This window comes from Coturnix japonica, chromosome 14 (assembly GCF_001577835.2).
Source record: "Coturnix japonica isolate 7356 chromosome 14, Coturnix japonica 2.1, whole genome shotgun sequence".
Taxonomy (NCBI): domain Eukaryota; kingdom Metazoa; phylum Chordata; class Aves; order Galliformes; family Phasianidae; genus Coturnix; species Coturnix japonica.
In genome coordinates this window covers 10,908,045-10,932,968 of record NC_029529.1, presented here as the reverse complement: position 1 = coordinate 10,932,968, position 24,924 = coordinate 10,908,045, and the positions used below count along the sequence as shown (strand labels likewise).

At 49.2% G+C, this 24,924-nt stretch overlaps 2 protein-coding genes across 7 annotated transcripts in view; both read left to right on the top strand.

The window, feature by feature from the left end:
* The window catches only part of MGRN1 (mahogunin ring finger 1), a 34,019-nt gene extending 11,749 nt beyond the window's left edge, over nucleotides 1-22,270 (top strand). Inside the window, exons 5-18 of one of the 5 annotated variants that reach the window (XM_015877411.2) lie at nucleotides 4,762-4,879; nucleotides 8,479-8,545; nucleotides 10,573-10,625; nucleotides 12,821-12,868; nucleotides 15,890-15,958; nucleotides 16,645-16,804; nucleotides 17,207-17,316; nucleotides 18,166-18,231; nucleotides 19,636-19,859; nucleotides 20,207-20,330; nucleotides 20,480-20,525; nucleotides 20,885-20,992; nucleotides 21,662-21,706; nucleotides 21,977-22,270. In XM_015877411.2, coding sequence (XP_015732897.1) covers nucleotides 4,762-4,879; nucleotides 8,479-8,545; nucleotides 10,573-10,625; nucleotides 12,821-12,868; nucleotides 15,890-15,958; nucleotides 16,645-16,804; nucleotides 17,207-17,316; nucleotides 18,166-18,231; nucleotides 19,636-19,859; nucleotides 20,207-20,330; nucleotides 20,480-20,525; nucleotides 20,885-20,992; nucleotides 21,662-21,702 — 1,234 coding nt within the window. In that variant the 3' untranslated portion in view covers nucleotides 21,703-21,706; nucleotides 21,977-22,270. The remainder of the gene's footprint in view (nucleotides 1-4,761; nucleotides 4,880-8,478; nucleotides 8,546-10,572; nucleotides 10,626-12,820; nucleotides 12,869-15,889; nucleotides 15,959-16,644; nucleotides 16,805-17,206; nucleotides 17,317-18,165; nucleotides 18,232-19,635; nucleotides 19,860-20,206; nucleotides 20,331-20,479; nucleotides 20,526-20,884; nucleotides 20,993-21,661; nucleotides 21,707-21,976) is intronic. The other 4 variants (XM_015877412.2, XM_015877409.2, XM_015877413.2 and 1 more) reach the window with 4 other exon arrangements.
* A 197-nt stretch (nucleotides 22,271-22,467) lies between these two features.
* On the top strand, nucleotides 22,468-24,659 carry NUDT16L1 (nudix hydrolase 16 like 1). 2 transcript variants are annotated; one of them, XM_015877401.2, is made up of 3 exons: nucleotides 22,747-23,022; nucleotides 23,188-23,448; nucleotides 23,664-24,659. In XM_015877401.2, exons 1-3 carry the CDS (start codon nucleotides 22,786-22,788, stop codon nucleotides 24,111-24,113), a joined length of 948 nt encoding a protein of 315 aa, XP_015732887.1. In that variant the 5' UTR covers nucleotides 22,747-22,785; the 3' UTR covers nucleotides 24,114-24,659. The 2 variants fall into 2 exon arrangements, with proteins under 2 accessions (XP_032303531.1, XP_015732887.1); XM_032447640.1 differs by lacking the exon at nucleotides 23,188-23,448 and having other exon boundaries at nucleotides 22,468-23,022; nucleotides 23,664-24,275.
* Nucleotides 24,660-24,924: the final 265 nt, after the last annotated feature.

Here is a 24,924-nt window from a genome sequence, read left to right as displayed (position 1 = left end):
CTGTCTATTTCTGCTCTGGAGTTCTTGCACAATAAATGTTATAGAAGAATGGGGTGTGGGTTGCTGTACCAGAAGCCAGTAAACTTTTTGAAAGGCATGATCCTGATTTCATGCAGATGTGTAGGTAATAGGGGCTGGGGGAAGTGAGATATAAATATAGACTTTATAAGCTGTTTTAATTCAACCCAGGCTGTGTTTCAATGTGGAAGTGGCTCATGAAGCACATCTTGGGGCTAGTGCAGCTGCCCAAATTAGGCATCTCTGCTTCTCTGGATTTGCTGGCTGCTAGTAAAAACCTTTTGAAGCTCTGATTTCAGCTTTGCAAAGCAGTTCTGAAAGGACAGTGCTATAATTACGTTGATTTATTATTTTCAAGTTCTAGTGGGGAAAAAGCAGTAAGTATAGAGAGTGCCTTTTTAGTGCACTAGCAGGAATGCAGCTTTCCTCTGCATGAGGTGGTACTTTTCTCTTTTTCTCAGTTCCTCATGGTGCTGACACCTGCATTTAAGTAACAGACATGTGCAGGAGTTGCACTGCACTGCATGTAAACTCAAAGACTGCTTTGTTATAAAGACACCTTTTTTTTTCCTTCCACTTTTCCTATATTCCTAAAATGGGAGAAACTTTCTGGATCATTTTCTAAAGCAGAAATTTCCTCCTGGTCCCTGGTTTGCAGCATGGCTCCTTTGAAGTGCTAAAGAAGTTAATCTTGCTTCTTTGCTGGAGGAACTGTGGAACCTGATAACATCCGAACCTGACATCATCAGTGCTTCTGTTCTGTGAAGCTGCTGCTGGGAACATCATTATGTTCATGCAATTTGGAGTGGGAGGATGGAGGGGATGTGGCTCTCAGTGAGATGAGGCATTGCTTGTTGTCATGTTTCTGCTCACCTTGGAGCAGCAGCATTCCCTTTGCCTGTGGTCTATGAGCCTGTCTTTGTGAACGGCCGGTCTCTGTGACCAGAGGGAAGTGTTTTTGCAATCCAGGAGGCCTCCTCCTACAACTGCTTGGACTCCATCTAAAAGCTGCAGGCTTTATCAGCGTGGGCCTGTGCTGCCTGTACTGACCTGCCTTGGAGAGTGTTCCGTACACTCCCAGGTGTTGATGCTGGGAGATGTGTTCAGCTGTTCTGCTTCCCAGCCAAGATCTTGGCAACGTGTCTTCTCTCAACCACTATCTGCCTCTTGTCCTGAGCTGCTCTGACTACCTGAGTATCTCTTGTCCAGGTAGAGTGAGTTTAAAGAATATGTAGATGAAAATAAATATGTTAGTTCTTGGAGGAGCAGCTGGTGAAAGTGGGTCATAACAGCCCAGATCTGTCTGTGTCTGGAGCCTTTTTAGCAGCATGGAATTAATGGCAACCTGCTTCTGAGCAGCTCAGCATCCCTGTTATCCTCAGTTTTATTTGTTGTGGTTGTGTCCATTTTGTTTTTGGGAAACTGCCCTGACAGGACATTTGCTGGGGGGGGAGAATCTGGGGTGGGTGTAGAGTCAGGAGGATATTTTAGAGATGGGGGATTAGTGAGTGGTTGGGTTTGTTCTGCTTGGTGAATTGTGGAGCACAGAGAGGAAGTGTGCAAGGGATGACTGGGATAGAACCTGGCTGAAAGGTATGAGAATCTCTGCCTTATCATAGGGAGGCACAGGCACACAGATGTGTGAGCTCCATCAGCTATTTGCTAGTGATCTCCTGTAAGTCTGTGCTGTCCCTCAGAGAAATGCTAAGATAGCCTGAATTGCGTTTCCTTGCTGTGCTAACAGTTCCTAGAGAATAGTAGAAGGACTTTCAGTTTATAGCCTGACTTTTTCTGCAGTGAATGATTTGTGTGTTTGTACCCTCAGATTTATTGTAGGAGACAGATGTGCTTTTGGGAGCAGGTACAAAGATGCTCGTATTCTCTTTTTGTGTGCTCAGCGAATGTATCCTTTCCTTTCCAGGCACAGCCTTGATGTGCACACACACTATTAGGTTCCTGGGAGGGCCCCCAGGACTTTTCCTGCTGTGAGTATCCTGCTGACTAGCAGGGAGGGTTGTGTAGTTATAACATGGCAGCAGTGGATGTTTCCTCAGGGGAAGGAGTCGGACCAGCTGGAAGCACTTAAAGCAGCCAGCTCTGAGGGCAGGAGCAATGTGCGCAGATCACGAGCTGCTGATAAATGTGATGTGAGAGATGTGAGTTCTTGCAGTCCTTTCTTCTCACAGAGACCTTCCTCTTTGGACAGAGAAGGCACTATTTCTTGTCCTCATAATGTTGCCAGTGCTGTGTTTCTTTATTATAAGGAGAAAGCAATGAAAACATGCCAGTTTAACTCTGCTAGTCTTTGCCCTTTTTCAGGATTATTCTGTTTGTGTTGCTGATGCACAAATGGATGTGCTGGAGTTTTTTGTCTCATTTTCTTGCTTGTTTTGCAGTGCCTGCTACACATTACAAACATTCTACCGCTGTCTTCCAAACTGACAGTGGATGTGACACTGCAATACATGATGGATTTTGTCTGTATGTGGAGATTTGAACAGTTAGTTCACAAGATGAAATCCGACTGCAATGTGTAGCTTAGGACATGGCTGTTTTCATTAAAGCTTGTATAGGGGAGACAGCAGCACTCGTGTTCCTTTGTTTAATTAGTAGCCTCTGTCTGTCTGTTCAGAGCCTTTGAAAGGTGCTCATGCTGCTTTTGGCTGTGGACTGTGGTGATTAATCTGAATTCTTTGCACAGAGAGATTTCTTCAATGTGAAGAAATCAGAGGCAGAGCTTTTTTTCTGCCTGGCGCAAGCCTTAACAGCCAAAGCCTGCTTTGATCTATGCAGGCACCAGTCCCCAAGGGACTGCAGTGTACAAAGTTCACATGCTGGAAAGCTAAATTGTGTAGATTTCATTGAACAGACAAGCTTTCTGTCTTTAATAAGAGTTCTGGCCTTTGTGCCTTTCTCTGTTGCTGTTCTGTAAGTTGCCGTCTTTGAAGCCTGTCTGGAGTCAGGAGTGCAGCTCTTCCTGCAATGAGCTCAAGTGAGATGGCTGCAGGTGCTGAACAGGATCTGGATGGCAGGGTTTCATTGCATGGTAAGGTGTTTGTTTCCTCCTGGCCTGGCTTGGAAAGCAAATCCTATGAGAAGGCAGGTGAGGAGAGCAGTGTGCGTGGCAGTGACTGCAGTGCACCAACTGAGCACCCACGACTTCTAAACTCTGTGTAGGAATTTCTTGGTGCTGGATCTTGCCTAACTGTGGCTGAGAACCAGGGCTACAGCCTTCTTACGTTTTGTTAGTGTTTATTTTATTAATAAAAAATCACATTGAGTTACTGGGGATGCTTGCTCAACTCCCCTCTTCTCCAAAATCTGACTTGTTCAGATCCTGTTCAAAGGTGAAATGGAGTGCAGATAGAAGAGATAGGGATCAGTGTGCTGACTCCATATCAACTCCTGGCCCCTTTGAACATCAGCAGAATGTGACTGGCTCTTTCTTCACTGAGGATGTGGAACCTGCCTGTTGGAGAGCTGGTTCCTGAGTACCTCTAGAGCTGGGACTGATGCTCTGCTGTAACCTTACCCAGGCACCGACCTAGGGAGGAGTGAGGGGGAAAGGGAGTGCAGGTAGGGAGTGCTTCTCAGCCGAAGATAAAAGAATTGGGGAATCATTTCAGTAAGTTTCCTGGATTCCTTATGTTCTTCAATAAGCACACTGTCTATGTTAAGCATCCAGGCCATCTCTAACCTCCACTCTTTCCTCTGCACTTTAGTTGCAGTACGTTCCTCTCTTGTCACCTTAGATAAGTCGTTCCCCTCCTTCCCAGCTGCACAGGGAGAACTGTGCCTCTCTGCATAGCTGGGAAGCTTAGAGAGAGCCACAAAAGGAGCTAGATACAGGCATGCTCTATTCATTGTGCCTGACAACTCAGTAAATAAAACTTCACTCAATTGCTCGCTCTTTAATTCACATACAAAAGATCTGTCATCCTGATCTCTCCCACACCGTGCTTTAAATGCAAAGGATGGGGTCAGACCTTCCAGTAAAGCAGCACTATTTTAGTGCAGTTCAGAAAATTCTTTGTGGGTAACGTATTGTCAGTGCTTCTACCTTGGCAAGAAGAGCAAAGAGCACATGATGGTCCTGATCTTCATCATGACCTTTCAATTAAACAGTGATCATGTGACAAGCCTTGGAGATCATCTCCTGGATCCTCAGAGGTTGCTGGCTGCTGGGTCTCTAGTGCTGTTCATGGCATGTGCCTTTGGGAAAGCATGTGAGGAGTTGAGAGCTGGAGAGTTGGTCTGAATGGGTCTTGCTTTCCAGAATGGCCTCATGCCAAGTAGTGTTTCTCACTGCAGTCCTGTCCTGCAGAGGCAAAGGGCAGCTCTTAGTGCCTTGTTGTGTGATGCTGCTGTTAGATCACTCCTTGTTCTTCCTGGGTTTCCTGTAGAAGATAAATGTGTGCTGGGTAGGAAGCCGTTGTTGCTTTGGCTCCAGATTTAGTGAGCTAGCTTTTGCTAGGCTGCTGCACCCCAAGGCTCCTCTGACATGCAATGTTTCCCGGCAGGTCAGTATAGATCCAAACTGACTTTGCCTGTCTGCATTGCTTCCCCCCCCCATGCTCACCTTTCCCTCCCATTTTTGTATTCCCAGTGAATGGCTGCCAGCCCCTGCCAGCTCTTAGAGCTTCCACTTGTGATTCCTGGAAGGCAGACAGGCATGAGTGAAGTGAGAGCCTAGCAGAGAGCAATCACTTGTTACAGCAAGTCTTCTTTTACCCCTTTCTTCAGATACAGCACAAAGAATCCCTCTCTGCAGTCTGAGACAGTTCATTACAAGAGAGGGGTAAGCCAGCAATTCTCCCTGCCTTCCTTCAAGATTGATTTCTCAGACTGGAAGGATGACGAGGTAAGTCTTTTCTTAGTGTTGCCTTCTTTCCACAGCTCTGTTGCCTCAGAAGCAGTGGCCTCTGTTCAGTGTCACTGAGATACGGCTGGAAGATTTGCACTCACAGCTGCCACGGCATGTTTTGTGGGTGTGAGACAAACGGGGCCTTGGGAGGAGCAGATACAAACACTGCCTGGGAACTTGGCAAAAAGATGAGGCAAACAGGGAAGAAAAGAAACTGAAAGGAGCAACTTGTGATAACGCTGATCAGCTGGCATCCCAACAGCTGGCGTAGGAGGGAGACAGCAGAGATTGGCACAGGAGCTGTTCCCAGGGAAACCTACGCTCTGCAGCCTTGTTCTCCCTGTCAGCCAGAGAACTTGTGGGAACAAATGTGCCCCTGTTCACTTGCTAAGTCTTTCCCAGTTACCTTGGGAGAGAGCTATTAAAGATTCTGAGAGGGTCTGTCTTTATCACTTTCTTTTTTATTTTTTGGCTTGTCATCTAGACCAGACTCCAGTGGTTTTCAAAATGGATACGTGCAATATAATTCATTAGGGTGTGAGAAGAACTTCAGCAGTAAATGTTGATAATTCATAAATAAATAAATACAAGGGGTTTATGACCAAAATTGTCATACTGATGGGAGTGCAAAGTCAGAATAGTTTGGAGTCTTATTCTATTTAAGGGCTGTGTCCTGCAGTATTATCTCAAGCAGTACCATGCAGTGAGGGGATACTCTCCCTCCTGGGGCAGATTCACACTGGTGCATTAATGCCGAATAAGGGGATGCCTTCATCCTTTATTTTACTTTAACCCGTAACTGCAAACAGATGAAGCTTTGGTTTTCATTAAGCTCTGTGGCTTTTACTACATAGCAAGATCTACGGAGTCCTATTAATTTTGGTATCTCTGCAGAATTCCAGTCCTGGCAGTAACTCTGCTTCTTGAGCCTCTAAATGTTGGCCCAAGGGCTTCCCTGCATGTTACACAAAGCAGAAAGGCTTTGCTGTCTGCCCTCCTCTGTGCAGAGCTGTCCTGAGCCATTCCTCATGCAGAGGAGCTGGCCTGTAGCTACTGCTAATACACTTGTTCCTGCAGACCCTTCTCCCAGGTCAGAATTAATACAATACTAATTTCTTCTCTCAGGCTTGTATAAGAGTATTGTGTCTGTGAGCCCTAATAAGAAACACTACCTATTAAAAAATTAAGGTTTAAAAAAAGAAAAAAAAAAAGAAAGGTCATCTTTCATGTATTCTGAAAAGATTGAATAGCTATTGTCTTGGAGTTACAGTTTTAACTAGAATCAGTCCTGTGCTTTAACAGTGCTGTGGCAGTTAGCAGGAGCCTGCAGAGTCTGGTCTCCTGATGTCCTGGTTTCTCTGCCAATATATGATTTCACAAGTTCAGCCTACAAAAGCCTGGAAGAGCTGCTTTTCAACCCCTTCTGTCATCTGAGGAAACTGGGAAGTAGGAGCTCAGATCCCTTTCTTAAAGAACTGGAAAGCTTGGTTTTCACTTTTGTTCCTGCCAGCAAGGTTTTAATTTGAGTACTAAAGTCACATCCCTTTGATAGCTTAAAGGGGAAGGGAGATGCAGTGGAAAAGTAAGCTCCTAGCTCCCTTTGCTTGATTCTGATGCATCCTTTGGTCTTTTTCATTGCTTTTATGGGGGCTCTGGTGGAGACAATGTGGGACAAACCCTGACTCAGAAGTTCTTTCTCCACTTTGGCTGTTTACATTGTTTGTTTTTTTCCCTTCTCGAGTCCAGTGAAATTCTAAATCTTCTTAACTGTCCCCTGAAGTGCAGTGCTTTTATCTGACAGCTGGCTGAGGGATATCATTCAGCTGTGTACAGTTACAGTGTTCAGATTGCCCTCCAACTTCACTGTTGCTGTTGTCAAAAAAGAGATTTCTTTCATGTTTTTGCTCAGTGTAATGCTCAGAGATGATGTAGTTCTTGGCTGGTCAGCAGAATGGAAAATAGCGTTATGGTGAGTTGTTATGTGGAAAAACCTTATGAAAAACATACTTTTTACTTTGTTTTTTTAACACACTGGTTTGCTCGTGGGCTACAGTGTAAGGCATGTGTTGGCAGTTGTTTTCAGGCCCCTAAAAATGATTGGAAAACGAACCATTGAAGAGGCCTTTTGTTTGAGATTGCAATAGTTTATATGGTAAAGCAACCATGGTTGGTTGCTTTACTGTGATGTGACTTTCATTTCACATGGACAAAATGTAGCTGTTGTGTTATGGTAATAAATCAGTGCAGGAAGCAAAGCAAGGCCATAAGCTGCTTTCGGCAGTCTTAATCAGCTGTCCTCGGTGAATTATTTTTTCCTCCTTCTCTGGTATGCTCTAATAGTTCAAAAATGCAGGATAGAAAATAGTGGCCCTGTGAGTTTCATCTGGCAAGTACTGAGATGTTAGATGATGCTTTTATGGTCTCTGTGTTACTCTGTTCTTTTAGAAGGAGACTATAGTCGTTTGTAGGAGGAATAAAATGTAAAATCATCATACAGAGAATGAAAAATCAGTATCCTTCGGGTCTGAACATCATATCCATGTACAGTTATCAACATTTAGATGTAGTTCATCCTGGGTGGAACCATTTCCAGCTATACCAGGGCTTGCTGTCGGGGTTGCCTTGCATCCAGTCTGGTGTTCTGGGTTGCCATTTGTGCCAGTTGACTGAGATTATCCTCCTTTTGTATCTTTTGAGAGACTTACTGGAGGAAATCACAGCACCGGTGGTGCAGAGGGTGAGGAGAGAGCAGGAAGCCCCAAAGCACCACCTGAAGGACCCTGCGGTGCTTTGAAGTGAGTCTCAGTTTTCACTGGGAAACTGGAAGCAGACTGCCTGGAGCACCGCGGTGAAAGGACATCTTTTACTCTATTGGCAAGAGATGAGACAAGAAAACCAAATCAGTAATTAACAAAAACACCAGAAATCCAGCCTGTGAGCCACTTCCGTTCCTGGCATAGGACAGTGTTTGTAAGGTTGTATTTTTCTTGCGTGTGTAAAATCACACGTAGCTTTTGAAGTGCTTTAATGAAGTGCAGGGCAAAGGAAGAAATTGAGTCTATTTTCCTTTCGCTCAAGGAAACTCTCAACTCTTAAATTTTCACTCTCATCCATTAGAAGGTCAGGGACCTGAACTTCATAACATGCCAAGAGATGGAAATCAGTCTGATGTTTCTTCAGAGTGCAGCGTGAGCTTGAAGTTCTGCAGATTTCTTTCTGTCTTTAAGAGTGTCATAAAAGAATAAGGTTGGGTTTTTTTCATGGTGTAGGGAGCAGAGCATATACTGCTTTTCTACAGTCACAAAATGGCTTGAGTTGGAGGGGACCTTAACAGCCTCTCCAGCCCCTCAGGAAGGGCTGACTTATCAACAAATAGTGCAGATAATTTTGCTCTTAGTGCTTCCTAAAGCCTCATAATCTCTCAGGCCCACAGGCACAGCTGGGGTGGTAGCACAGCCATCAGTGGAAGAGCTTGCTGCTCCTGCAGGTGAAAGCTTGGTATCCTGTAACTCCATTCTTCTGTTGCTGATGCTATTGCAAGTCTTCAGACAGGCCTGGTGTGAATTGTCTAAATTGATGTTGTTTCTTTCCCTCAGCTGAACTTTGACTTGGACCGCGGTGTGTTTCCAGTGGTCATCCGAGCAGTAGTGGATGAAGGGGATGGTAAGCATGGCATAACCTCACTCAGTCTTCTGACTGGCTGGATGTTAAGTGACCCTTCAGGGGAGGCCTCCTGCAAAAGCAAAAACATTTTACATGCAGCAAAGGTGTGGGGAGCCTTTCCAGAATCAAATTATTTCAGGAATTCACAATCACTTCTTTCATTAAGAGTCAATAAAGATATGCTTTACATAAAGATATGCTTTCAAAGATAACCTTGATTTTTTTACAGGAAAATTGACTGGGTAGTTGGTGTTAGAGTGGGGTTTAGGAGAGATAGGGTTAGGTGTTGGCTCTGCCACTAGTGCCCAAACTGGAACAAATGACTCCCTCTCTCTTTTAGTTTTGTGTTTGCAGTCCTGTAAAGCAAGGATGGAGTTTGTCTCTTCTACCTCTTTGAGGTTTGAATCATCTGTGTGAAAGCTGAAGCTGTCTGTAGGGCTGAGGAACTCTCGGAAGGAAAGAAAGGGCTTTTAAATCCTCAGGCCACTGTTTAACCACATACAGATTAATGCAGCACTTTAAAATTATCTTCTTTTTCCCAAAGGAAGTTGAATGATATTAATAAAAGAGCATGACTTTTGATGGTAAATAATATGGCTGGCTATTTTTAAAGCACGCTGCCCTTTTAGAGAAGAGTGGGCAGTAAATGTTTAGATTGTTAATCACCTTGTGCAGTGTTTTCCGTAGGGTGTGTGTGCTTTTAGGCTCTATGTGTTTGCACTCATTCAGAGCGCTGGTGATGAAAGGGGCACAAGAAAGTCACATGTTCCCTACAACTGATGGCTGTTGTGCTCGGCAGGACCAATGTTCTTCTTCTGCTTCTTGTAACTTTTTGTTCCAAGCTGAAGAAAAATCAGAAAGGAAAAAAATCCCTTTTAGATTGTATTGTTTATTGCAGTTTGTCTGCTCTGCTTCCTATGTGAAAGTGCACAGAAATTCATTGCGTTATTTTACAGTCCTCCAAGTAAACAGAACTGGATGAACCGATTTAAGGTGTGACTAACACAGCGTAGTGCAACATATCATAGTATAGTATCATAGTATCATAGTCTCATGATATAACATAAAAGAAACTGCCTTTAGAGTGCATCTGTTTTTACTGATTTTCAGGTGCTGTTTGTGGTATGGACATATATTTCTTGACCAATGATTAAAAAATAGCTTCCACTTTTTGTTGAGCTTTCGCCAATGTATTTCCACTTTCTTATGTTAGACATATCAAGAAAGACCAAAAGTAGAATGGGAGGCAGCATGGGAAGCATACGTTTATGCATACAGTATGTCAGCTCTTAGCCAGCAGTGAACTGTCATCTATATTAATAACCTGGAGAGGCCATTTCCTTTAAATCCACTCCTGAAAAGAATATCAACACAAAAACATGTGACACAAACAAGATTGGGACAAATTGTTGTGTATTCTGGTTCTTTTTTACTGATAAGATGGGCAGGAGTTAGCCTTGTGTGTTTGGAGTACCTGGAAAATGACAGCTAACTTGCAATGAATAGAATGGAAAGGGAAATTAAAATAGCAGTCGGTAAATTCAGGTAACGAAACCCAAGAATATAGGGAGTGAGCAGAATCCCACTGAACTTATAGTGTTGTTTATGCATCCTGTGTTTTAGCAGCTTCCCTATGAGGATCTTAGAACACTGTCAAAAGCCTTGCCAAAGTCCTGGAGGACAGTGTGCACTGCTCTCCTCTCATCCATCAGGCTGGTCATTTCATTATGGAAGCTTATCAGGTTGGTCAGGCCTGGTGATTGTGAACCCATGCTGTCTACTACTGATGGTTTCCTTCTCCTTCATGTGCCTGGAAGTGGTTTCCAGGATGAGCTGTTGCATCGTGTTCCCAGGGACTGAGGTGAAGCTGACAGGTCTGTGGGTCCCCAGGTTCTCCTTTTAAACTGCAAATGGAGGTGAAGGTAGTATCAGTTTAAAAAGTGCAAGTGGACTAAAATTCAGCTCATGATGATATCATGCTTGTGCTGCTTTCAGTGTTTAACCAGGAGTGTTCTCTCTCTCTGCAGTGGTGGTTGAGGTGACAGGCCATGCTCATGTTCTTCTGGCTGCATTTGAAAAGGTAAATGACTTCTCTTTTCCCTCTGTCCTTATCACTGTATATGTAAATATTTCCATGGGTCATTAGTTTGTGTTTATGTATCACTTAGCACAATGGGGTCCTGGCATGAGGCTAGAGTTCAGGACTGGTACTGCAGGACAAATAATTGCTTGCAGCAACTGTTGTGCAGTCTGTAATCACCATTTGTTCCTGAGCTGGTCAGTCACTAATTGTAGCTGGTGTTTCCTGTGTGTGGCGAGAGGGTGTGCCATGGTATCTGTGGTCTTTGAGAGTGGTAGATGTTCACCAAGGCTGCTAGAATGCAGCTTTCCAGGGCCTTGTGATCAGTTTGCAAAACTGGATTTGCTGTGTCCAGAGCCTGCTGCACCTTTAGCCTTACTTTATGCTTAGGACCAAACCCTTTTAGGGCTCAGGGTACATCCCACATAAAGTCTTTGCTTTTCTTGGATAGTAGCTGACCTGAGCACTGCCAGTGTGGGGAGTCTCTTCGCATGATGACTGTACCTTGAAAACATTTACAAGATTCCTAACTACTTTATATTGTGTCTGGGCTTGTCCTGGGCAGGTGACGTGTAGTGACATCCTAAGATGAGGCAAATGTTGCTGCTGGAATAGAGGTGAGCATGTTGAGGAGAGCAGCATCAATGCTGTGCTGTTAGAAGTTCCCTACTTCCAGGCTGGCACATGGGCTGACTTCTCCTCAGTCTATTCTGTCCCTGCCATGTCCAGAAGTAAGCAGGAAAAAGTTGCCAGGACTTATCCTAGTTGGATAGTGTAGATGGTGACAAGCTGAGTCAGAGGGCCTGTGCATCACAGCCAGTCACCAGGCAGCCCTGTGGTTGGAAGGTGCTCTGAGTGTTCAAGGTTTGTTTTGTTGTTTGGCTTGGTATGTGTTGGGCTTAACCTGGACAATTAGAGATCTGTGAGAAATGAGATGGGCAGCTGCAGCACTCCTGGGGTGCTGTTCTTCTAATTGCCTCGTCCAGATGAGCTGTAAAGATCAATAAGTCTCTGGGATCCCTCAGTCATTTCTTGAGAGCACCTGGGGGAGGACAGTGTGGGCAGCAGGTGCTTGGGAAGGGCTATAGGGTTTGTAGTCCTGCTCTGAGCTTGGTGAGACTGCACTGTAGAATCCCAGGGCCAGCACTTGATAACTGTACCACAGAGTGGTCTGGTGTGTATTGGGAATGTATTAATCTGACAGCAGAAGTAAAGCGTTGGAAACTTCTGGCTTATAAGGAAAGTAGCTTAGCCACTCTAGTTTTGGAAACAGGCTTTCGAGAAATACAGTTAATTTCCATGCACTGTGCAGAGCTGCTGAGCTGTCTGGATACATAAAGGTGATGGCATGTTTCCCCTCAGTGCTCAGCAAGCTGAACAACAGTACTAGGAACCAACTAAAGCTGCTCAGGCCATTCCATTTATGCTGGCTTATACCTTGTGTCCAGCTCAAAGACTGAATCTGCCTCCCTTCCTTTCCCAGTCTGTGTGTGCTCTGAGAGGGAGGTGCTGTCTGTTGAGGCCACTCCTTACTTCTGATCTTCCAGCTGAAAGCTTAAAACAGGATTAAAAGAAAATAATAATAACGTTTAAGGTCAGAGGGCAAAGTGCTCGTAGAGTTCTTTCTCCTCCTATCCTTAGAATAATTGCAGCTTTTGAAGTGTAGGTACATCAATCTGGAGGAGGTTTTTGCTAATAAGCACTGCTGCTGATCAGCAAAGCACGCTTGGAGGACAGGCAGGTCCGCAGCCTCAGCAGTTTGCTGTTTGTGTGTGTATTCAAGAGCAGAACAGCAACCTTGATGCTGCACAGCGTCTGACCTTGTTGCTTTTCCAAAGTCAGAAACTTGGCATTTTGTGTTTGCCTGGAAAACAGCACTGTTTTGTCTTAGGTGTAATGTTTTTGTCCCTTCCTTCTGAAACTCCCCCAGCAAACAGATGCATGTCTGCAGCTGCTCGAAGCAACAGGCTTTGCTGGAGTTTCCCCTTGGTCTCCTACCGTGCTCTCAGTGCTCTGGCAGAGGAGTTGGTTTCATTCACATCAGTTGGCACCTGTGGATTATTCCTGATGCTAATTCTGACACTACACATGCCACTTTTCCCTCAGCTAAGAGATGACAACTGATCATTAATCTGTTCTAATTGTTGTACATTTTTGTCTGTTTAATACATTTAGTTTTTATTTTTTCCTCCTAGCATGTTGATGGCAGTTACTCCGTGAAGCCATTAAAACAGAAGCAGATTGTAAGTACTTGTTTGTTGCTGATTAAAGACATACTTGTGTGCCACAGACACTCAGCAGTACCTAGTGGGAAACTCTTATATTAGTTCACCAAGGGCCTGAAATCTTGGCTACTTAGCTCAGATAACCAGATAGCCATGTCTGCTGCTTAGTGTTGGGCTGGATGTTGTGTACCATGTGTTGTTGGGGGAACAAATACAGCAGTGCAGTCATGCAAGCCTGTTTGTTCCTCTCTGCAAGTCGGGCACTGTGTATAAGTTCAGTATTCCTTATATATTGCTGCATCGCAGATCTTTGGAGGAGCCCCATGGATTGAGACCTTTTGGCTTAACTTGCCTGTCCCTTGTGAGTATCCTGGGACTTGAGCAGGCACAGACACTGTTGTTCTTTGACCTTAGTTCATACACACCACACACATGAGGGAAGAAGGGAGAAATGGCATCCAAAATGTTAGGGATTTGTAGCCCGCTTTTAACCCAGCCCAGTGTGGTGCAATGCACAGATACTGTGCAAAGCCTTATCAAGATTGAAATTGCACCTGGTCCTGCGTGGAGAGAAATACATAAGCAAATGAAAACTTCTAAAGATTGCCAAGAGTTTAAGCTTCTGAAAGGAAATTGGTAGCAATCCTGCTACAAGGGTCAGATTGAAATGCATTGATGAAAGAGAAGAGCTAAGGTTGAACATACAAGTAAGCTGTTGAAATGGATCTGGGAGATTCTCTGTTTCCTGAGGAACTGTCTTAAATAGTCTGTCAGCTTTGCTATGCGCCTTGTATTTGTATGCAGGATAATGCTCTTCAGGTTAGCTCAATCCAAGCTGATACTGTTCTGGTGCATGGTCTTAAGGGATGCAAAATATGAGGCAGGAATGAGGCTACACAGCAGATCGTGTGAGGCTGAAAGCAGTGATTCAGTTTGGAGTCCTCACAGAGAAGTGGCTTATATAAAACTTGGCTGAAGTAAGGGGACTTTCAGTACCTGACTGGCTTCCTCCTACCATTCCTGCATCTGTTGTAGTCTTGTCATCCTTTTAATTGCTTGAGCTCTCATCAAGTCTGAGCATTACTCACTAGATCTGTCTGGATTCTTCCCACATCTTGAAATTACTTCCTTGTTGCTTGGAAACTCGACCCTTCCTGTCCTTGTTGCCATAACCTCCATGCAGTACACACAGCATGCGGTGTTCTCATTTCCTTGTTGTTCTTGAGCATACAATATTTGTGTGATAATCATGGGAGCAGAGCAGTGTGATGCCAGCTGCACCTTGATCCCACATTTTCTTCTGCTCAGAGCGGAGCACTACATTGGTGAGCTGACAGAAAGCAGCTTGTTTATCTTGCCTTTTTATTTAATGATTGTGCATACATGGCCGTGAGCTCTCTGAACTGATGTTGGATTGCTGTACACACTAATGCACCGTGTGCTTCATTCTCCATTTAGTGCTCTGGGCTTCCCAAATGGAGGACTGTGTTGCTAGAAATGCTCTCTAAGGATGTTCCTTCCCTACCAGGACGTGGTTAGCCGAATCCTGCAGTGAAACAGCGTGTGCTTGTCTGTCTGTACTGGCACAGCATGTGTCCTTCCCACTCGGTGTTTGGTTGTCGGTGCTTTTTTTCTTGGTGGTTTGTAAAATTTAATGCTTAGATGTTCTCTTCCATTGGTTTTAAAACAGAGTTAAACTCTTGCTAGAAGAACGCACAGTACCACTGAAACTAACGTAGCATCTGCATCTAGAAGAGCATAGAGCAGCATTATGGAGTATATGTTGGGAATAGTCCATCTGTATACTGCTGTAAATGCTTCCCCATTGCAGCCTTTCTTTTTGTCTGCCTCTCCGTGCCATCACCAGGATTCCTGGGTACCTTGTGCAGTGCAGCTAATGAGCTGGACTGCTTTGTTCTCCCAGCCAGGATCAGTTATAGTGTATGTACCAACCTGCTCTTAAATAAAAAGAAAGAGAAAAGAACATGGTTGAATGTGAACAGATGGAACTGAGAAAAAAAAAACATGACCTCCAGTTGGCCAGTGGCTCTTGTGTGCATCAGCTGGCTCTGAATTTAGCAACAGAAGCCTTGGGAAGGATGATGTGCTGCGGGAGAGATGAGAATGTGAGGGACTGCATTGTGTAGTATCACCTACTTGTTATTTAGCCCTACTGTTTTAAAACCCAGAGATCTTGTGGTAAGAGCCACGTTGTGCTTCTCACTCTTTTCTTAGTAGGGCCCCATGAGCTTCTTGTGGGAAATGAATACAGAATCCTGCAGAGACTTGGTTCTCTCCCTTCCTGATGTATTTTGCTCTTTGAGCTGGCCATTGTGCACTCTCTATCACTCATCGTGATCCTTGGAGGAGTTGGGATGCTGTAAAAAGACTCTCTTTGAGGTGCTGAGTTATAAAAGGACAGCTCCACATAATTGTTCACAAACTTCCTGGGTGGATTGTGAGACACTGCAGAGGATTTTGCTCCACAGTCCAACTGCTGACCTCATTGCCTTGAAATGCAGGCCTACAACAGATTGTAAGCTGCACGCTGAGTTAGATGGGGAGACTCTGGAATTGGTTTGTTCAAGCTGCTGCATCCCAGCTCCGAGCATTTCTAAACTGGTAGGCAGACTGGATGTAACTAGGCTGTGCTCCCATCTTGGCATGGGATGTGTTCATGGCCTTAAGTTGCACCAGGGTAAGTTTAGGTTGGATATCAGGAAAAATTTGGGGCATATGCCACTTTGTGATTTCTGTGATAAACAGAGTAAGTGTTTTTGAGATGATCTTGGTAGTGACTGAAGTGGCCAGTTGGGCTCTCAACTAACCAGGTGAGGTAGGTACCACTTTGGAGCAAGGACACATTCATTCTCCTGCTGTCTTTTGTGACGTTTGCTTCTATTAATGTTTTTCAGTAGCTCTAGGAGAGCTGGTTGCCACGGGTGTTGCATGGACATTTTGACACAGGGAAGGAGGGAAGATATCTCAAAACATCAGTGGCAGAGCAGCTGGTAGTCCAACTGTTATCTTTCTCCCTAGGTTGACCGGGTGAGCTACCTGCTTCAGGAGATCTATGGCATTGAGAACAAAAACAACCAAGAGACCAAGGTAAGGCTGCTCAGAAGGCTCCTGCTCCCTGGGCTGTGGGTTTCCAGCTTGCACCTTCCACTTTCAAGTTTACACACAAGTTTTGGCAGTGTAATGTAAAGATGCTTCCCAGGATGGCCACCAAGTCTGTGGTGTTACTGGCTCTTCAAATGTCTTCTGTTGTTTTGTTCTGTTTTGCTATGGGAGGACTGCATGTTCCTGTATCATTGCATGGAACTGAGCTGTCTAGAACTTGTGAAGTCAAACTGGATTTGCATACAGGAGGGAGCACAGCATCAGTAATATCAGGGGATATATGCAAGTGTCTTAACCAGAAGCACTGCCTGTCTTCAGGCAGGAGTTTCTCCTGAATCCTGGTTTGCTGCACAGCCCCAAGCATGTGTGACTGCTTTGTGCTTGCAGTAACCTTACACAGAGCTGCCCTTTGCTGCCATCTGGGCTGCAGAGCATACAAAGTGCTGGTCTCAGACTGCTGTTCTGAGTATTAGCGTGTGATTTGCAAACAGTGGAGCAGCCGTGGTGCAAGACAGGCTGGATTTCCTCTCCAAGTAACACAGTGTCCTGCCTGAAGTGTGCTGCAATCTCTGCCTGCCTGTGCCAACAGGTAGCATCTGAAAAAAGACAGGAGAGAAAAGATTTATTTTGCATTTTCCATTCTCGTTCCAAATTATTGCCTCTTGTTTCAGCCTTCAGATGACGAGAACAGCGACAACAGCAATGAGTGCGTGGTTTGCCTGTCGGACCTCCGGGACACACTCATTCTGCCCTGCAGCCACCTCTGCCTCTGCAATACCTGCGCTGACACCCTGCGCTACCAGGCCAACAACTGCCCCATCTGCAGGCTGCGTGAGTTTCCTGCCCACGAAACAAGGGCATCTTCCTTCCTTCCTGTTCTCCTGTTAAGTCAGTAGAGGCCATGAGGATGAGTGTGTGTTGTATCTCGGTGTGTGCTTTATCTCGGGGTTATTTGATTGTTCCTTCTTAAGAAAAGGATAAAGAGCCTAAGACAGATGTTTGGCCTGAGAAATTAAATCTAAAAAGTTCAAACTTGGCAAAGATACAGTAACTGAAAGCAAGATCTTATCAGAGGAAGTGCCAGACAGCCTTGACTATAAGTAGCACAGCTGAAGATATGGAACAGCATTATCTCATCTGCATTCTGCAGTGGCACAAAGAGCAGATTTAGGCTGTTGTGATGGGAAGGCCGAGGGCTCACTGTCTGTTCACCTGTGTGCTCTTTTCTCATAGCCTTCCGTGCCCTGCTGCAAATCCGAGCTGTGAGGAAAAAGCCAGGAGCTCTGTCACCGGTGTCATTCAGCCCCGTCCTGGCACAGAGCGTTGACCATGATGAGCACTCTGTAAGTAACTCACTGTGTAACCCTTTATACAAAGCCTGGGTGCTGGTCTCACCGTGGGCAGGCAGCTCGTGTGTGCCAGGTTGCTTGGCCTGTTGGCCTGCGTCCCTTGGACTTCAGGAGGTATGCTCAGGCCTTGGGGTAAAGCCTTCCTGCATTATGCAGTGGCTTTCCTCAACTCTTCTATAGAGCTGGGACTTCTGCTTTCATTATTAGTATTAGTAGTATTATTATTAGTGGTAGTAAAGGTACGGAAATGTGGCAGACACTGGTGCAACAGGCTGAGCAAATAGGGTTACCGTTCAACTCTCATGCATGTCTATGTGACCACATGTTGTGATGAAACCCCTTAGCTCTGGGATACTCAGCACAGTAGGAGAAAGGCCTCTTTGTGCCAGCTTCCCTGATTGATTTGGGTCTGGGAGGCAGCTGAGTGAGTGCAGGGTGGAAAATGCAGTACTGTTGGCCTCCAGGCCAAATCACATGGCTCTGGTGTGCTGAGGGCAGAAGCTTGTTGCCTGAGTGGTGCTATTGCACAGCTGGCTCTGGCGAGACGTGAGGTCAGAGTGAGGAGGAGTTCTGCCTCTAGATGATCTTACAGACCTTAATGAGAACAGAAATGGCTTGTTAGAGGATCAGCCTGGTTTTATCCATGTGTCCTCTTCAGCACTGTAGCCCTGCTGCCTGCAGCTGGGGCTACGAAATAGGGCAGGGGAAGAAACTGAAGAGCAGAGTGTAGTGTAGAGGAGAGCAGGTGCTGTCACCTGGAGCAAGGTGAGGAGATGCTGAGTGTCTCTGTGTTGCTAACCTCCGGAAAAAAAACTACTTTAAAACATGGTTTTCTCTTGACAGTGTCCCTTTAAACCCCCTAAAGTGAACACTGTCACCCTGCCCAGCAGGAAACCTAAAAGGAAAACAGTAAGTGGACTTAGCTGTATTTGTATCCCATGGCAGTTATTTGTCAGTGGCATCACTAGCACATGAAAGTGTTACAGACACGAGGGCTTGCTGAAATGCTGGATTTGACTTGTGCTCCTGCACAGCCTGCAACACACGAGCACTGTCTCCATGTTAGTGGTGAGATGCTCACAGCCTGCACAAATGGATCACTAACCTTTCTGGCTTGGGTGTGGAAGAGTAAACCACAGGGACCCAATGGGTGATGGCCTCTGGGTCATGAGCTTGACTGCAGAAGACACTTCATAGCTTTATAGGAACATAGGCAAGCTGCTGTCCCCTTGGCTCACCCAAAAGCTTCCTCTCACTTGTCGCACCCAGTTTGGTGTGTGCACTTCTCACTGTGGTTCTCGCACTGGTTCTCACACATAGAGGTAGGCAAATAGGCACAGCTGGGCTTGGTCTTGCATTAGGACTCATAGCTGCAATGGGCTGCTTTGCTTTTGCAGAAACAGGAAGGATAGAGCTTGTTTTGTTGAGGAGTGTCCAAGATGGTATGAAAGTGTGTAACTGGAATGTCATGCTGAGGACAGTGTGAAAAACAATTGTGGGGGACCAGGGTTTGGGAAGGGGAAAGGTGAGGGAGACCCCCCTACCCCAGGAAGGGGCCCTTGTTGTGTAATACTGTGCAACTATAGTTGTCAGTAATATTAAGGAGGCTGCAGTTTTCCTCATGCTGTTCTAGATGCTCAGGCTGAGGAGGAATGTGGCTTATCAGATCCGGTGGAAACCTAAGTGTGGGTTCAGTAATGGGGTTATCACAAGTTCGGTGTGACCCTGGCTCTGCACAAGCCTCAGACAGCAACCAGTACTTCTGCTGGAGCTCTGAGAGTGGTGTAGTGGAAAGTGGCCCAGGAGAGGGCAGTGTCTCTCCAGAGTGAAGCTCAGAAGCTTTCAGCCAGGGTGCTGTAGGCAGTAGCTGAGATCCTCCTCCAACCTCTGAGCAGTGCCCTGCAGCCTGAGTGTTCAGCCCCCAGGCCTTGCTCTTCACAGGCAGGTGAAAATATTCCCCCAGACTTGAGCCAATGGCTTTTGTTTTCCTGAACCTTCTGTCTACAAAATAGCACCTCTGAGCTGCTGTACGGAAATCAAATGCCTTTGTGTTTGTGGCTCTTGAACGTCTGTTGTGCAGCTGAGGGAACACAGTGGAAAAAGTGCAAGTGCTGTAGTTTTGCAGGACCAGTTTTAATCTAGAGGGTTGCTCCTTTGACTCTCTCAGTGACTCTGGTGATGCTGTGAAACAGCTGCATGTGCACAGCTGGAAGCAGTGCTGGGGTTCTTACTGGCTTGCAGCTGAGTCCCCCATTACCTTTGTTTCCAGCCTGGTGAGGTTTTCTTAACGTGCCCCTCTCTTCTCACCCACAGAACTCTGACAACATCCCTCCAGGCTATGAGCCTATTTCCTTGCTGGAAGCTTTGAATGGCCTTCGCTCTGTGTCCCCCACCATCCCGTCAGCTCCTCTGTATGAAGAAATCAACTACTCTGGCATAGTGGATGGGATGCCCCCTGCAAACCGACCGCTTGTTGGGATGGACAGAGCCGTGGAGAGCAGCCACCAGAAGGGCAAGCGGAGCAAGTCTCCAGATAGGTCAGCATGGGGGCAGAGGGGTCTGCTCCTTTGTAAGCCCTGAGGGCTTGTGGCCATGTGCACTGGGTGCTGAAAGGGAGCTGTGTCTCTGTCTGATGCCATCACTGATGGCACTGCACAGTACACTGTGCATCCTGGCAGCCAGCAGGGACTTGTGGCTGTGTCACAGAGCTGCTGCTGCTCTCTGTGTAGCTGATCTTTAGAGCTGTGATGAATCTGACTCAACAGTTTGAGCTCCTGCTCTGAGTTATCTTATGCTGCTGGTGGAAGGTGGGTTGGGCAGAGGGATGGGGCAGGGTGGTGACAGCTGGAACTGCCACCACCAAACAGAGTTTCTCTTGCTGCAGCACACTACGGTCTCCCTCATCCCCAATCCACGAGGAGGATGAAGAGAAGCTCTCTGAGGACTCAGACTCACAGCCAGCACTGGGCGGGGGTGAGCTGGTCCTGAGGGAGACCAGCTCCCCAGAAGTAAGTCTGTGCTCTGAGCCAGAGCTGTCCTGTGGGGCTTCTGGGGCTCAAACTGTCTCCTGAGGGATCCCTGCCTCAGGCATCATTCTGGAGAAAGAAGAGACAAGTACAGGAAAGGCTGAAATAACTTGTGCTGTTTCTCCTTACAGAGTGTGGCAGGGGAAGAGATGGAGGACAGCTCATCCCTGCAGAAGAGTGAGTGTTCATTCAGCCCTGGGGGCTGTCAGACCTGGGTTGTGTTGTTAAGGTGCCCAGCTATGGATCAAGCTTCTCCCAGCTATAGCTGTGCACGCCACGAGCTGTTTGCTCTCACTGCTGAGGAGCTGATGGCACGCACTGCTGTGGTTCTGCTGAAACAGGGCTGTGCACACAGTGTGTCCCATGCCAGGGGGAGGATGTGTGGTACTCAGCACCATGAGGGTGTGAGGATGGGGTGGGAGGGGTGCGCTGGGTGCACGTGGGGACATCAGCCCGTGTGTGAAGAGCAGCCTGTCAACACTGTGAGCTGCCTGTTCCTCACGGCTGGCACTGACTGCAGCACTGACTGTTTCCAGGTGGCTGCCCTCCCTCTGTTGAAGACGTCCTGCAGGACGGCGGCTGCGGTGAGCACAGGAGCCTGACACAGTCGGACACTGACCCTCCAGTTGATGTCTACCTGCCAGGTAATGGCTGCAGCGCTGAGGCCGGAGCTGTGTGCTGTGCTGGGGTGGCTGAGGGGAAGGCTGTGGGCTCCATCCCTCACTGCTGGCTTCCCAGAGTGCTGCTGCCTCCTCTGGGGCCTGGATGTCACCCCAGGGGCCAGGATCTGCCTGGAGCACAGGCTCCGCATTCCCCCAGTGCACAGAACTGGCTGCTGAGGCTGAGGGGGACAAACAGAGGGAACATCCCCCTTTCTCTCTACCTCCCCTGTCCTTCTGTTTCTGTCCTTCTCCCCTTTCTCCTCCCTGGGCCAAGCCACTGCTACAGCCCCTGTTACTGGGTACAGCCCCTGTTACTGTCTGCATGTGGCCTCCTTGATGCTGCCCACACTGTCCGGAACGAGCAGGGCTGGGGTGTGAAGATCTTAGTGCCCAGGCCCTGCCATCCCTGCTCCTGTTCCCCAGCACCAAACACAGCCAGCCTCAAAACGCCCATTGACCCAAGGAGGGGAAGTAGCCCAGCCTCGGTCTGGGAAGGTCCCTCGTGCTGTGGCTGTGGGGTGCAGTGCTGCGCCTCGGCCGCACTGTTCTCGTTGCAGCCTGTTTTCTTCCCTAGAGCCGCAGGCTGTGCTGAGCAGCTCTCTAATGTCTCCTTCCCTCTCTGTCTGCCTTCCTCCCTCCTGTCTCGGGCAGCACTGGGTCCTGATTCCTGCTCTATTGGTATAGAGGAATAAGCTGGTACGTCTTCCGTTCTTCTTCTGCATCGCTGTGCTGGGGCAGCGTTATCCCGGGGCAGCCCTGGGAGCCACCCCCCCCTGTAGCATCAATCCGTGCCATCCATCACCCCATTGCCCGTCACCCCATGGTGCCTGTGCCGCCATAACCGGACCCCCCCATGTCCCCGGTGTCCCCGTCGGTTCCGTTCCCGCACCCATCCCATGTTCCCGTTCCCGTCCCGGTGCCTCGTTCCGCTCGTTCCGACCCCGTTTCCTCCCGCTCCTCCCGCAGGTTCATCCGACTTCACACAGACCCCGCCCGGCCGCGGCTCCGGGAGCCCCACGCAGCCGCTGCTGTACGAGCAGAGCCGCCTGCACGTGGAGGACGAGCAGCACCGGCTGCCGTGAGCGGCACCGAGCGGAACCGGGACCGCGAGATCCCGGGATTGAGGCCGGGACGGGGCGGGACGGGGCCCCACGTGTGTCCCCGGTGGCGTCGGGCCGCGGGGACCGGGCGGCGGCGGCGCGTGACTCCGGTGTGCGGTGTAAATAACGGGTGGGTGCGAATAAAGCGCTGAGACACCGACCGGGAACGGCTGCGGGACCGGGGGCGGGGCTTAAACGAAAGGGGGCGGGGCCTGGAGGGGTATGGGCGGAGCTTAAGCGAAAGGGGGCGGGGCCTGTGGGTGTGGGCGGGGCTTAAGCGAAAGGGGGCGGGGCCTGTGGATATGGGCGTGGCTACGGGCAGCACGTGCCCGCCTCGTTCCCGTCGTGCTGTTCGGCGCCGTCTCGCGGGGGATGCTGGGAGGCCGCGCGCCCTCCCCCAGCTTTGATCTGATTGGTCGGCGGCGCTGCCTAATATGGCGCGCGGCGCGGGCGGAGGAGCGCGCCCCCGTTGGCCGCCGGTCACGGGACCGCGGGGAGCGGCCGCTATTGGCCGCCCCTACGAGGACTACGGCGGTGATTGGCGGGCGGAGTCGCGCTCCGATTGGCCGCGCGGCTCGCGATCGGGCCGCCATTGGTTCTCGGCGGCCGGCGGTCCCGCCCCCCGACGTCGCCGCGTCCGCGCGTGCGCAGAGCGGGCCGGCGGGCGGCGAGGCGATGGCGGCCATGGGAGCCATGGGGGTGATGGCGGCCGTGGGGGCGCTGCCGGCTGGAGCGGGGACACTCCCGCCGTTACCGACACTGGGGGTACCGGGCGTGCCCGAGCTGAAGCCGCTGACCCGGTACGAGGCGATGCGGCTGGGCCCGGGATGGAGCCACTCGTGCCACGCCATGTTGTACGCACCCAACCCGGGCATGTTGTTCGGCCGCATCCCGCTGCGCTACGCCGTGTTGGTGAGAACGGGAACGGACGGGAGGAAACGGGAGGAACGGGGAGAAACGGGGCGATGGGGGAAGGAACGGGGAGATGGAACGGGGCGATGGGGGCCGGGGCCTGGTCGGGGCTCGGGGCGGCGCGTGTCGGGCCCGTTAACCCCCCCCCCCCCGCCCCTATTTTAGATGCAGATGCGCTTTGACGGCCTCCTGGGCTTCCCCGGGGGGTTCGTGGACCGCCGGTACTGGTCCCTGGAGGACGGGCTGAACCGGGTGCTGGGCCTGGGCCTGGGCTGCGTCCGCCTGACGGAGGCCGACTACCTGTGCTCGCACCTGACGGACGGGCCGCATCGAGTGGTGGCGCATTTATACGCCCGACAATTGACCCTGGAGGAGCTGCACGCCATCGAGATCAGCGCCGTGCACTCCCGGGATCACGGGCTGGAGGTGGGGAGTGAAGGGAGGAACCGCGGGATGATACAAAGGGGACACAAAGGGGAGCGGGGAGCGGGGCCAGGCAGAGCAGGGGATGGAGGCAGGTGAGAGCAGGGGGGGACGGGGGGGAAACAAGCACCGGGGCTGCGGGTTGGGGGTGTTGGGTTGTGGGTGCGGGGCTGGGGGGTGCGTTGATCCCCGCTGAGCTGCGCTCTGTGCTGTTCCAGGTGATGGGCATGGTCCGTGTCCCCCTGTACACCCAGAAGGATCGCATGGGTGGGCTGCCAAACTTCCTGGCCAACTCGTTTGTTGGACCTGCCAAATTCCAGCTGCTTTTCGCTCTGAAGATCTTGAACATGGTGCCGGAGGAGAAGCTGGCCGAGGCGGTGGCCACCACGCAGAAACCCAAGAAGCCGGTGATCGACCACGCAGCCATCGCGGCAGCAAAGCACGCCAACGAGCTGGCGGCGGCCGCTAGAGCGGGCAATGAATACTCAGATAGTGGAGACCACCAGGCGGCCGAGCTGGCAGAGCAGCAGGCGGCCGGGCTGGAGAGCCGGGCTGTGCTGGAGCATCTGGCGGCTGTGCCGGGGCACGAGGCCATGGTGGCGGAGCTGCACGGGCAGCCCAGGGCAGACAGTGTGTTGGAGCATCAGGTGGGCGAAGCCATGGAGTGATGCTGCCGTGTTTGTAATCGATTAAAAGTGGGGGAGGAAAATAGAGACTTTCTTTTAACTTCCCGACCAGTTGCTGGCTGCGTAGCCAGGAGGGTTTGGAATTGTCTGAAGCAGGGGAAAGCTATGTATTTTTATGGCCATTAAACTCTAGCGAGCTTCCCAGATCAATCTGCACAGCCCCCTGCAGAGAGTTCATGTGCTTATGTGAAGGTGCTGAAGCCTTAGAATTACGCTTTGAGTTCAGGGACACACACACTGCTGCTCTCGGGTCCCGGTTTCATTTTTAAGGAACAAAACCTGTTGTTTTGGGATGCCCCGCGTTGACTCGGACGCAGCTGTGTTGTGCAGTGGGCACAGCTGAGCAATAAGGCTGCTGGCAAAGCACCTTTGCAGTTGTGTCTGCTCTGCTCTGCTGGCAGCAGTGAGGCTGGGCTCCCATTGGAATGACTTGCACTGAATTCCCTGTGGGGCACGGGGACGAACTCGTGTGGGTTTCTATCTGGAGATCTGTGGGAGCAGGAAAGTGGAATAAATGGCTTTGCTGAACGCTTTGCAGTCGGGATCTTTCTTGACTGCCAGCGCACAGCACCGGGGGGTTCCAGAAGGCTGCAGAGCTGCTGCCCCCACAGGGGCCCAGCACCAGGGCAGCTGTAAGGGCAGAGGGTGCTGCAGGATTTGGGTGCTGCACCTCTGCAAACTTCTGAAGCTTTTGCTGTTGGGTTTCCCCAAATCGGTTCTTGGTTGATGCAGCAGTTCTGCTCCAGGCACCACAGAGCTGTGTGCATTCACTGCTCTGTAACAGACTGTGGGC

Coding starts and splice junctions, on each gene's coding strand:
- NUDT16L1 (XM_032447640.1), top strand. CDS start 22,483: ATGCTGGGAGGCCGCGCGCCCTCCCCCAGCTTTGATCTGATTGGTCGG. Junction 23,023..23,663: donor CGCTGCGCTACGCCGTGTTG/GTGAGAACGGGA, acceptor GTGCTGTTCCAG/GTGATGGGCATGGTCCGTGT.